Source organism: Hordeum vulgare, chromosome 3H, assembly GCF_904849725.1.
Source record: "Hordeum vulgare subsp. vulgare chromosome 3H, MorexV3_pseudomolecules_assembly, whole genome shotgun sequence".
Lineage (NCBI taxonomy): Eukaryota > Viridiplantae > Streptophyta > Magnoliopsida > Poales > Poaceae > Hordeum > Hordeum vulgare.
This window is the reverse complement of record NC_058520.1, coordinates 26,434,065-26,448,179: the sequence shown is the minus strand read 5'-3', so window position 1 is coordinate 26,448,179 and position 14,115 is coordinate 26,434,065. Positions and strand designations below refer to the sequence as shown.

At 43.0% G+C, this 14,115-nt stretch overlaps 1 protein-coding gene across 1 annotated transcript; it reads left to right on the top strand.

The window, feature by feature from the left end:
• The first annotated feature begins 11,883 nt into the window (after positions 1-11,883).
• Positions 11,884-13,844, top strand: LOC123439382 (NAC domain-containing protein 2-like). The gene is made up of 2 exons (XM_045116102.1): positions 11,884-12,487; positions 12,974-13,844. Exons 1-2 carry the CDS (start codon positions 11,954-11,956, stop codon positions 13,487-13,489), a joined length of 1,050 nt encoding a protein of 349 aa, XP_044972037.1. The 5' UTR covers positions 11,884-11,953; the 3' UTR covers positions 13,490-13,844.
• The last annotated feature ends 271 nt before the right edge of the window (positions 13,845-14,115 follow it).

The window sequence follows — 14,115 nt, the reverse complement described above, 5'->3', positions numbered from 1 at the left end:
CACGTATGGTGAACCGCTATGTGATGAAGTCTGAGCATGATTAGTCTTTTGATTGTCATCCTTTGCGTGGCGGTCGGGATCGCGCGATGGTATTATACCTACCAACCCTTCCCCTAGGAGTATGCGTTGAATGCCTTGTTTCGATTACTAATAAAACTTTTGCAACAAGTATATGAGTTCTTCATGACTAATGATGAGTCCATGGTTTAGATGCACTTTCACCTTCCACCATCACTATCTTCTTAGTGCCGCGCAACTTTCGCCAGTGCACAAAACCCACCATTAGCCTCCCTCAAAACAGCCACCATACCTACCTACTATGGCTTTTGCAAAGTCATTCCAAGATATATTGCCATGCAACTAGCACCATGACATGTGCCACCACGTATACATTGCGTTTGCACGATCGTAAGATAGCTAGCATGATGTTTCCATTGATGTCTATGCCATGCTAGATCATTGCCACGGTACACTACCGAAGGCATTCCATATAGAGTCATAATTGCTCTAAGTTTTGAGTTGAAAGTGTGATGATCATCATTATTGGAGCATTGTCCCATGTGAGGAAATAAAAGAGGCCAAAGAAGCCCATAAAAAAGAGGCCAAAGAGCCCACCAAAATAAAAAAAAATTGAGAGAAAAAGAGAGAAGGGACAATGCTACCACTTTTTCCACACTTGTGCATATTGCGCACCATAATCTTCATGATTGAGAGTCTCTCGTTTTTTCACCATCATATAGCTAGTGGGAAATTCTCATTATATAACTTGGCTTGTATATTTCAATGATAAGCTTCCTCAAAATTGCCTTAGGTCTTCGTGAGCAAGCAAGTTGGATGCACACCCACTAGTTTTCTTTAAGAGCTTTCACATACTTGTAGCTCTAGTGCATCATTTGTATGGCAATCCCTACTCATTCACATTGATATCTATTGATGAGCATCTCCACAGCTCATTGATATGCCTAGTTAATGTGACTATCTTCTCCTTTTTGTCTTGCAACCTCCACCACATTTCACACCATCTATAGTGCTATAACCATGGCTCACACTCATGTATTACGTGAGAGTTGAGAATGTTTGAGAAAGTAAAGGTGTGAAACAATTACTTGGCCAACACCGGGGTTGTGCATGATTTAAATTCGTTGTGCAATGATGATAGAGCATAGCTAGACTATATGCTTTTGTAGGGATAACTTTCTTTCGGCCTTGTTATTTTGAAAGTTCATGATTACTTTGCTAGTTTGCTTGAATTATTATTGTTTCCACGTCAATAGCAAACTATTGTTTTGAATCTAATGGATCTGAACATTCACGTCACATAAGAGGAATTACAAAGGACACCTATGCTAGGTAGCATGAAAGCATCAAAAATTCATTCTTATCACTTCCCTACTCGAGGACGAGCAGGAGTTAAGCTTGGGGATGCTTGATACGTCTCAAATGTATCTATAATTTTTGATGATTTCACGCTGTTATCTTTCCTTCTTTGTATGTTTTATGTACCTTTTTATATCTTTTTGGGACTAACTTATTAATTCAGTGCCAAGTGCGAGTTCCTGTTTTTCCCGTGTTTTTGACTCTTTTCAGATCTGATTTTGGAACGGAGTCCAAACGGAAGAAAAACCCCGAAATAATTTTTTCCCGAACGGAAGAAGTCCATGGGGCTTTTGGGCCAAGCCAGGTGGACTCGAGGGAGCCCACAAGCCCCCACTCCGCCACTAGGGGGAGGCGGCGGTGGGCAGGCTTGTGGCCTCCCTGGCCGCCCATGACCTAGATCTTTGACCTATAAATTCCCAAATATTCCGCAAAAAAATTAGGGGAGCCTCGAAAATACTTTTTCGACGCCGCAAGCTTCCGTTTCCGCGAGATCTCATCTGGAGACCCTTCCCGGCACCCTGCCGGAGGGGACTTTGGAGTTGGAGGGCTTCTTCATCATCATCATCGCCCCCCAATGACTCGTGAGTAGTTCAATTCAGACCTACGGGTCCGTAGTTAGTAGCTAGATGGCTTCCTCTCTCTCTTGGATCTTCAATACAAAGTTCTCCATGATCTTCATGGAGATCTATCCGATGTAATCTTCTTTGGCGGTGTGTTTATCGAGATCCGATGAATTGTGGACTTGTGATCAGATTATCTATGATATATATTTGAGTCTTTGCTGATTTCTTATATGCATGATTTGATATCCTTGTAAGTCTCTCTGAGTCTTCGGTTTTTGTTTGGCCAACTAGATCTATGATTCTTGCAATGGGAGAAGTGCTTGGTTTTGGGTTCTGCCATGTGGTGACCTTTCCCAGTGACAGTAGGGGTAGCAAGGCACACATCAAGGAGTTGCCATCAAGGGTAAAAAGATGGGGTTTTTATCATTGGTTTGAGATTATCCCTCTACATCATGTCATCTTGCTTAAGGCGTTACTCTGTTCTTATGGACTTAATACACTAGATGCGTGCTGGATAGCGGTCGACGTGTGGAGTAATAGTAGTAGATGCAGAAAGTATCGGTCTACTTGTTTCGGATGTGATGCCTATAGAAATAATCATTGCATAGATATCATCACGATTCTGCACAGTTCTATCAATTGCTCGACAGTAATTTGTTCACCCTCCGTCTACTTGCTTTCATGAGAGAAGGCACTAGTAAACACTACGGCCCCCGGGTCTATTCACATCCATCGTTTCAACTCTCTTTTACTGTGCTTTGTTACTTTGTTGCTTTCAGTTCTTACTTGGCAAACAATCTATAAGGGATTGACAACCCCTTCATAGCGTTGGGTGCAAGCTTTTGTGTTTGTACAGGATCTTGAGATACTCTTCCGCCGGATTGATACCTTGGTTCTCAAATTGAGGGAAATACTTACCGTCGCTGTGCTACATCACCCTTTCCGCTTCAAGGGAACACCAACGCAGAAGAATTCCTAGTGCCGTGAACGTGCCCATTTCTAGCGTCACCAGAAGGTCTTTTGTGCAGTAGCACAACGAACATCAGAAGCATTTCTGGCGCCGTTGCCGGGGATACACAACAAATATCAGCCCCCTCCCCATCCCGGTCCGGTAAGCCCTTCCCCTCCAGGCGCTGCCGCCCCCTCCCCTCCCGCTCTAGGCACCCCAAGGCTATTGCCATTTAGATTTTAGGGCCATCGGTTTATAATTTACAGCTTATTGCATTGCTTCGACTGAATTACGGAAATTAATTGACACGACACACTACACATATGGATCACATCTAACTTAGGAGGAGAAGGATGTTCTTCTCCACTTTCTTGTTGCTAGTGTTCTGGTTTCTAGGGATACCTTCCCGTATAATTTTGGAATTGGTCAAAATTATACATTTTACATGCCACTAGTGCATAGGTTGAGGCCGGATGACATTCGTCGAAATATCTTGGTAAGAGTTTTCTAATTAAGTACGCTGTACTATTGCATAAATAGTGTTGATTACATTGCTAACTAGGTTATTATTATGTTCTTCAGCAGCAACTGCCAAATGATGTAGTGCCTCTGATGATGCTCCCAGAAGGTCAAATGAAAATTAGAAGCCCGTTGAGGGCTGAGTTCGATGCTCCATACTCGAGTAACCTCAAATCAAGATAAAAAAGGCTTCAAATTGAAGCATGGAGAGAAATAAAGAAGGTTCGCGAGCCACAAGTTGGAGACCGTTGGATCTCTGTGATTCATCATGGAAACATAGGTATTATTCTGTTTTATGACATTATACCTAAGAGCGAGGAGTAGGTCTTATGAGAGACAAGTTATTCTGGTTTATATTATTACTTGAGATGATCGATTAGGATGCATGCATATGATGACTATTATGATGTTTCTCTGTTTTATTTTATGTGTATCATATGATAACTTGGCATATGATTAAGATGATGATGAGTTGTTAGATGATCGATTAGAATACTATTGCCATTCGACGGAAATGATATGAAATCATATAGTGTAAAAAAGATGCATATATGTGCATGTAACTCATGTCTACATTTTGTAAATATGTTCGACAAAGCACGACGGATGAGATGGTGTAATATATTCGTGAGTTGTGCAATATATATGTAACAAATAAATGAGAAAATAGGGGGCAGCAAAATAGCCCATCCAATTTAGTGCAAAACCCTAAACCCAAAAATTGCTCAAAAAACTGCGATGAAATAACCCCGGTTCGTAATATGAACCGGGACTAATACCCCTCCCCCCTCGCTCCTAGCCCCGCCACGTGGAAGGACATTAGCCCCGGTTCGGGGCCGAACCGGGGCTAGCATTAGTCCCGGTTCGTGAATCGGGACTAATGACCCAACCGAACCGGGGCTAAAGGCCCTTTTTCTACTAGTGTGTGGTATACTTTAATTTTGACCTAGAGTATAACTTATTATTTACTTAGTTAAATTAAAGATCAACTAAAATGCAAGGGAGTAGCAGCTAAAAACAGTTTTCCCAATCGTCAAAAAGGTTCTCCCTTTGTGGCAGCAAGAACAACTTGGTGAGTAATTGGTCAACTCTTAAGGCCATTCATGCACCATCACTTGATTAATTCATAACTGACGAGGGCATATCCGTACACATGCAACTCAGCTAATTAGCCACTAGCTACGGTTGACATTCTTGCATAGCTTGTGGGGCATCACTTTCCTTTCAGCACAAGAAAGTGCTTAATTAATCAGTTATTTGAGCTAACTACCAATCCAACGTGTGCTTTTGCTTTTGTCTTAGGAAGTTGCTCGAGTAAGATATTTGTCATGATGGTCGGTAAAATTAAAGTGAGGAAAACTGTGTGTGCCCGTGCTAGTTTGATCAGGCGCATGCCCGCGTCGTGCGTTAGGGCACCAGTAGCTCTCGTGTTGCTCTGACCAAACTAATGCATCTCCATAATCAAGTGCTTAATTAGCGTCGTAAAAGAATCGAATTTTGACAGCGTTACTGCAGCCTCGAATAGCGTCGCCCCCTTTGTGCTTGAGGAGATTGGATGGATTGGATAGAACGATTGGTCGGGTCAAAAGTGGGAAAAGGTAGTAATATAATATATTCATGCACCGAACAGTAGTCACTTTGGGAAAACTCCTGCTTTGATGGCCGGTTTTACTTCTTTCTTTCTGATTGGCAGCGGGGCATCTAGCACGTGTTGTTCTTGTTGTTTACGTTCCTCCTTTAACCCGTCAACTATAATCAACACCCTGGACACGATTGGTTTTCACGCGGAAAGAAGAGAGTCGCCTTAATCATATGGATATGATTGGCTGAGCGAGTCACGAGAGAAACAAAATGCATATGTTTATTGACAGGCTGCAGGTAGTGATCAAGACTAAGAGAGGCTGCCAGTAGTCAAGACTAGACGATCACACAAAATCCAAGCTCACTAGCTAACTCGATCGTCTGCTTTGGAATTTTCACTCCAAGAAAGCGGGACGAAAGCACCAGATGTGGCATGTACCATGTATGCGTCTAGCTAGTTCATTTACTTTTCTGAGTCGATTGTGTGCTTGTGCGCGAATAAGAACTCAGAAAAATAATAGTCGTCCGGATGTCATATGCTCCCTCCATTAAAAAAAGTATTAGGTTAAGAGAATGATGGTATCTATAACCCATCAGGGATCAAACCCTATGTTTGAAGTTTTGATGTCTCATAATTATTCTTTCAGTGATATGATGTTTTGAAAGAAAAAAATCAACTTTGTCCGGAGTCATTTTTCTTTGGTTTCTTTGAGAGGAACTCTGATGAGTGGCTGATGGAATAGTAGTCCTAGGTAGTACAAAATATTGCCAGTAGGATCCCCATACCACTTCATTCTTCTTTTTTCCTTTGGCTCCTCACATTAACGGGTTTTTATCATTATGCCACTAGTTGTGTTTCACTATTCAGTTTTGTCATTAAAAATTACAACTGTTCAAAAATACAATTATTGTATGAGATGTTTGCTAAAAGACCACCTATTTATTTCACAAAATCCATAACCCAACCAAAGACCACCTATGCGTACGTAACGTAGGAAGTGGGCGGAGAAGAAAATTTCCGGTGCACGCTCCTGTTGCACTGGCTGAATTTAACGTCTCTCAAAAATTCAAGTGCTTAGCGTCGTATAAGAGTGAAGAGCAATGAAATAGACAAACAACTTGAGGTACACAGTAAACATCACAACTTGGAACCGAGTCATCCCTTTGTGCTACAAGAGATTAGATACGATTGATGTGGTCGGGTCAAAAGTGGAATAAATATACATATGTATGCATGCACTGAACGGGTCACATTCACGTATAGGGAAAACTCCTGCTTGGCCGGTTTTACTTCTTTCTATCTTTCTTTCTGTTTGGCACCTAGCTATCGAGTGGCACGTGCTGTTGATGTTGCTCACTTTGCGCTCCCTCTTTTGCCTCGATCGATCGGTCGGGTCAATTATGTGAAATTCAGTTAACCCCATCGATACATACAATTTTATTTACTTGGCGGAGGAGAGAAATTTCGATTATGTGGGCATGATTGATCGATTGATCGAGTCACGAGAAAGACAAAAATGCATGTTCTTGTGGCTGGCCTGTACGTACCCATGGCGATCAAGACTCATGACTTCATGAGGCTGCTACCGCATGTAGCAGTCAAGTAAATGGCACCACAAATGCTTTCACTGTATTATCCATGACCATTAATTATCAAGTCCACTAGATGGATCGTCAGGTTTGAAGTTTCCAACACCAAGAAAACGGGGGGAAGTACCAGATGTAGCATATACACCTGGAAAGTGCTAATGTGGTACTGGGTGCGTCGGACTCTCTATAGTGAGTTTTGGTTCTGAAAAACACATCATGTAAGTTTTTAAAAGTTCATAATAATCATGCATGCGTAGAGAATGAATATAAAGTATGTGCATGCAAATTTTGAAACTGAAACTTGATCATTTGCTGGTGCAGTGCAAAAATAACATGTTGGTTGCTTGTTTCCGCACTTGTAGCTCACACCGCTGCTTGGCCGTTTTGCTCTTCTTGCACCAAGCACAAATGGTCGTGTTTATGTTTCAATTTTACATGCACATACTTGTTTCGTTCCTGCGTTTCACCAAGTTAGCTCCATTGAATTCGAACAAAAAAGAGTATACTCCGCTGAGACGAAGTCCTAGAGACGGTAATAAGGCATGCCATCATATGTGTAGGAGAAAGAAGACTTCAGCACCTCCAAAGATTTAGATGTATTTTTAAATTTTGTAAGATTGTTTTATAAAGATTTGTGATGTTTTATATATGGAATTTTGCCCTTTCACAAATAAATAAACAAATGATGCATATATATCATGAAAATAGATTCCATCTTTCCGGCCTGTCGACACGTGCATGCGTGTCTTGCTATCGATCTCTGGAAATAGCTGCTGCTTTAACCTGAAAACGATATTTGATGGGTACGGGGATGATCGATCACCATCCATCCGTCCGTATCATCGTCCTATCAATCACGTATTGCATTTCTTCCCTCTTATTTGGCACTAGCTGGGTAGCTTGTTTAGCTCGCTAGCCACTCATCGTCCACTCGAACCTGACCACGTGTGCCTACATGAATACACTGGTAATAACTAAGTAGTACGTACGTGTGTTACTAGGAGATATCGATGCACTTATCCGAAAATACTAGGAGAGATGCCACTTTGCTACTAAGATAGTTAGTACTGCTCTTTGAGAAAGTACCTATCTATCCAACTCAAAATATTGTCTATCTATTATTGATGTACCGTCAAACTTTACAGTGCTACTATTCATGCACCGGCCACCAAAAGACAACAAATTGTGAGAAAATGCGTCGAAAATTTTAAATCCAAATTCCATCGATTTATGCCTTCAATAGGCGCTAAACACACAGGTCCAAAATACAATTTTAGCTCTAAACCTCTTATAATCATTTTTATTGCAAATTTTGTTGGTAGCTAATTAACCAAGCTGACCGGTTGGTACGTAGAATCAATTTTGACTTTTCTTGAAACTAAAGGACCATGATAAACGTCACATGTATGGCAAGAAGCAATTTCAACATTTTTTGATGACAAGTTTAGTTATCGGAGGATGCCAATTTTAATTGTGAAGCACGCCAACTTTCTGTTTGATAACAATTTTCGTTTATAAAACGTCAGGACGGTGTTATTTCATGTCACACTTGTGACATTTATCGTTTGAAAACTAAAAAGACTTTCCTTTGCGCATGCATGTATATATGCCATATATGCATCGATTTTCGAGATATGATTAAGTACGCAAGGATATATATAGAAAAAAGTCCTAGCAGTGTTTGGCATGCCAAACCGTGTATGAGATGGGTAGAAGTAGCCAGCATAGCACGAGTGGATGTCATGATCGGCGACTAGTCTCCCTCCCTCCCTCTGCATCCTTTTCATAACAAGAATTAGACGGGACCCGCTCGAGCACCTACACACACGTGTGCATGCATGAAAGTATATCTAGCTGAACCATCAGCATATGATGATGGACCCACCAGTTGCATGCACCAGCTGTACACGCAGATGTAAGCTACTCCTCCTCAAGATGATCTAGCTGTAGGATCGATGCTCCTGCTATAGCTTATATGCATCCATGGTCGGCACGTAAGAGAGACTCTGACAGGCCGGCCGGGTGTTGTACACGTGGACAGCCTTGGTATGCATGTAATAATAAGCCGGAGGAAGAGAAGGCGCCGTCACGCCTTGTGCAACGTTACTGTCCCTGAAAGCACGCACGTGCGAAATGGATCAGATAGATAGATTTTGTACTGTATGTACTGCTGGTGGCATGCATGCGTGCATATGTTTGCTTAATTATAACTTATAAGTATGATTATGTGTACGTTATGCTAGTGTCTTATGAGGTTAATTCGAGGGAGAAGTTAAGCTGCATGCACAGGCACTTTCTAAAGAGAGAAACCACATGCACAATAATCTCATCAACTTGGCTAGTAGCTACCTCCATACTCAAGGTTATTTATGTGTGTATACAAATATACAATGACTTCTTACTAGCTAGGTCTGTCCGAGGCCGGAAGATATGTATCTTTTTATGATGGTGTCCACTCGATTGAAGCATACAGAAATGTTTTTCCCCACCCTCGAATAGGACCTCATATATCCCAGGCTACTTCTTATTTATGGTTCCTTTAAAGTGATGTTTTAATAAAAATCAGATGTGTTGACTGTATGCATGTTGTTAATTACGCTGAGGCCAGTTATTCGTAAAAAAAGTGCAAAACAAGAGCTAGTGCTGGCCCTTTAATGCATGCTTGCATGCATAAAAAGACTGGATTTATTTGTATACTCTTAAACCATGTCTGCTACTCCCTCCGTCACGGTTTAGAAGACACGTTTGAAAAAATCTCTGGTACCAAGGTAGTCACCGATTGGTTGTGAGATGTAGCAGGTGTAGATGCTAATGCGCCTAATCAACTGAAAAAATACTAGTACTAATGCGTGAGCAACAAATTAGGAGGACGCATGCATGAGTAGTACTAGTACTAATTAATAGGAGTAATTGCTTTCGCGTTTAAACCTTGTCTATTTTAAAAACGCACACAAGTTTAACTGTGCCTTCTAAACCGTAACGGAGGGAGTAGCTAGCTAGCTAGCTTTAACTTCTTCCTAGGGTTTATCGGCATATCCCCAGCGAATCATTCGATCCTATGCACATACATAATTGAGTTGATGTGCACTGTTTTTTCAATCTGACCTACGCAAGCAAATCGATCGAGTAGTGCATAGTTCACCAGTACCTTGTACAAAATCAGATATAATTGAAGATTATATATATAGTCGCGCGGCTTGATGGAATTCTCCATAGATTAAACTATCCATATAATCGATCAGGTGATGGCCCGGTCGTGCATATTCTTCTTGTGGAGTAAGAGTAGACGAAAAAGCTTTCTCCAGAGTCTCCAGCGACTTCGGACTACCTAGAGCTTAGCTAAGCCAGTTTAGCACGCAAGCCAATCATTCCCATCACAAGGCACAAAAGTCAAATCCGGCCTAAAAAAGGATATATTAATGGTGTAAGCTAATTTCGTCTCATAGCTAGCGGCATCGCAAGCATTTGGTGTTTGGTGACATGATCATGGGTAAAATTTGTCATGTAAAATTTATGTGACATCACATAATTAAACTAAATAATATAAGGATATATATGAAGCTTGTATTTAGATGAACCATAATGCTATGCACAAGCTCCAAGGTGGAAATAGAGCAAGCTTTGATTCTCTCACCATCTACTGGAACTTAGATCTTCTACTGTATCTACTGTATTAGTCGTATAATGAGTAGGGTTTTTGTTACCACTCAATAGCCGTGTTTGTCTATCACCACACACCCTCCATCCCCGCCGCGGGGTAGGTTATTGCTCATAAAATCGGCAACGTATGGTTTATAATAATGTAACAGAGACATGCATAAGATCCAATGTCAAAATAGAGAGCAAATTAACTTAGAAACACTCTGTTGGAGTGGTTGTATACAGTCGATGATATGAATATATATAATTTCTGACAACATAACACACTAGTTAATTGAGATGCTCTGATGAAGTTGAGGTTTCATTATTTTGGATCTATAATGCTTTTTTTTGCGGGATATTTGGATCTATAATGTTGTTTGTACTCTAATTAGCAATCGGGCGGTAGCAATTTGTAGTGATTTAATGATTTCATTAATTTCAATGATTCTTAGTTTGCTAATTCTTACTGCCACGAATACATACATGTTGTATGTCAAACGATGAAATGATTTACTATGGATATCATTTTTTTATATTTGGATATGAAACATGAATCATATGGTTAGATTAGTATCAAGGAGTATTTTCATCAATATTATAGTTCTATTGGTTGTTAATTTGTTACACATATATAGCTATATAAACTAGTCGTCAATCTTGTCCAAAACCGCCCCTTTTATGAAGTGGAACTCGCCCGTAGGTACCTTTCCTTTTGGATTCAGTTACTACAAATTGCGCACTACCAGTTCTTAAATTTCACTCTTCAACTGTGCAAGTAGAACCTTCGTGCGCTTTATGAAAATGATTAAATCTTGATCTGAATGCTTAGAGTTTGATGGAGATATTTAAGCAACTTCAATCAATTAGTAGTCTAGACAGCTCCAATGGTTTTGCATACCAGCAGGGAATATAATTTTGTATGTCTCGGCTAGCAGCTAAGCAGCAGATGACTCTAATGCATGTGCATGCATACTCCTAAGTCCCTCCGTTTTAGCAATGAACAGAATTAAATGAAGATCGGATAATCCCGGGCCTACAAAAATCTTGATCTGAATTCAATCAACTTGTAGTTTGTAGTCTATGACAACTCCAATGATTTTCCGAGCTTTGCATTTCAGCAATGAATAATACTAATTTTCTTTGAAATGTCTCAGCCAGCAGCAAATGGCACCATGCATGTGCATCAGTGCATGCATGCATAGGAGTAGCTATTCCTGCGTGGTCAATGAAAACACACACAAAAACACCGTACCTGGTATTCATGTGCTATGGTATTCCTCTGGGCCATGAACGCTTCCCGGTCCTACAAACCGAGCCGAATATCCAACTTCTCCAATCATTTGCACAATTTTCATCCATTCATTCTGCTAATGTCTTTTTCGGATATATTTTCCCCCACTCTCTCGTTCTCACATGGCACAAAAAAGAGAGAAAATATTCCAACAAATTGAAGATTCTGGCCAAGTACGTGAGCCTGCGAGCGCCGATGACGTGATATGGATGGACGCGCACGTACGGCAGGGCCCTTGCAATCATCATCCCTCTCGTCACCGGCGGCCAAGAATTACAAGAGCCTGCCATGCGCCGGAGCACCTCGGCGCCTTTATAACCGCACCCGTCGCCTCCACCTCCGAAAATTTCAGTTCTCCTCCGTCTCGACTCTCGACCCACCTTCCCTTCCCTTCCCTCGCCGCCTTGAGCCCCTGACCGAGCGTTCGATCGGGTGTGTGTGATGACGATCGAGCTGCAGACGAGGCCGACGTCGCTCCCGGCGCCGGCGGGCACGGGGCTGCCGCCGGGGTTCCGGTTCTACCCGACGGACGAGGAGCTGATCGTGCACTACCTCCGCAGGCGCGCGGCCGCGGCGCCGTGCCCGGCGGCCGTCATCGCGGAGGTGGACATCTACAAGCTGGACCCGTGGGAGCTGCCGTCCCGCGCGGTGTTCGAGGGCGACAACGACGAGTGGTACTTCTTCAGCCCCCGCGACCGCAAGTACCCCAACGGCGTCCGCCCCAACCGCGCCGCCGGGTCGGGCTACTGGAAGGCCACCGGCACCGACAAGCCCATCACGGCCGGCGGCGTGCCCGGCGGCGAGATGGTCGGCGTCAAGAAGGCGCTCGTGTTCTACCAGGGCCGTCCGCCCAAGGGGCACAAGACGAACTGGATCATGCACGAGTACCGCCTCGCCGACGCCCACGCCGCCGCCGCCGCCGCCGCGCACACATACCGGCCCCCCACGCGGTTCAAGGCCTCGTCCTCCATGAGGGTACGCATGCATGCACAACTCTTTCTCCATCATCTTTCTTTTTTTCTTTTTTTGCGATGGCTCTCTCCATCATCTTGTTGTACTCGGTAATTTCATGCTTTATTATTTCTTCTTGATTGATCACACATGCATATGCATGTTTTCTGCGGCTGCAAATTAACGAGGAAGGCATCTCGTTGGAGCTAGCTAGGAATCTTTTGTTCTCTTCTTATTAGTTGCGTGTGCGTGGATGTCAGTGAGTTGAGCTCGAGCAAGCAACTAACCTGGTCAATGAGCTAGGAAGCCACTGTCCGTCCTATTAGCTATAGTTTCTTTCACCGCTGGGATCTTCCTTCCCTAAGAAAGAGACTTGCACTATTACCTTACAAGCCACAACCTACTAGCTAACCAGCACCAACTACCTGTCAAGCTTAGCAAGCGACCGTTTGTTGCAACATACATGCACACACGTGTGTGGCACTGATTCACCTTCTTGTGTGCGTGCAGCTGGATGATTGGGTGCTGTGCAGGATCTACAAGAAGCCCAACCCGCAGCAGCTGTCGCCCTTCTACGAGCCGTCGCCGTCGCCGTCGTCCATGGACGCCACCCTCGGCCTCGGCCACGGCCACCACCACCACCAGCAGCAGCAGCAGCAGCAGCAACATCAGCAGCAAGAGGACACCTCCTCCTCCTCCCGGATGCTGCCGAGGAACCCGTCCATCTCCGACTACCTCGTGGACTACTCAGCCGTCTCGGAGCTCTTCGACAGCATGCCGCCGCCACAGCCGGAGATTGCAACCTCCGTCGGCCAGTTCTTCCTCGGCACCACTGCTGGGGCCAGCGACGGCGAGGCCAGCACGGCGCGGAAGAGGCAGGCGACGGCGGACAGCAATAACGATGGTGAAATGTCGTCGTTGCACGCTTCCAAGAGGTGGTTGGGTAGCGATGGGTCCATGACGATGATGAACGGCGGCTTCTCCATATTTGGGCCAGACCAGCCTTCCCAGCAGGACAGGATATGATCCATGCATGCTACCTTGATAATTAGGGCTAGGAGAAAGCTAGCTAGCGATTTGACTGCAGACATATTAATCAATTATTCACTATTGATGCCGGTCGATCAATGGATCGAGGGGGATATTACTCATGCATAATTTGTAGATCAGGCTAAATTAGTACCGTATATTGTGTAAAGTTAATTGATTAGTGTAAGATATTATAGGCCGGAGTAGAAGAAGAACACAATTATGTCACAAGATAGGTAGAACTGATTGTAGATGCATGTTTAACTTGTGTGTATATGTATGTATATGTAGGGTGAACTAGGATGTAAATTGTGAACATTCATTGAATAAAATTCGTATTAGTTTAAAATTACTTTCCTTATTTATTGTAACCAAATCTTGGACTTTGGATGAATCAATTGGAGCTTATAGAATAGTAGCAACTTATAATGCATGCTCGTGTTAGGGGGAAGAGACGTGCATAATTGAAGTGCATGTACTTTAAAATAAAGAGGAGAGCAATGGCTTGTCTTTTTTTTTTTTACTGGTAGAAAGGTTGGATTCCTTGCGAAGTCATCGCACCCAAGGAACGACAAGTTTATCGAGAGAGACACACAAGTATGTACACGAACAAGCAATTGATA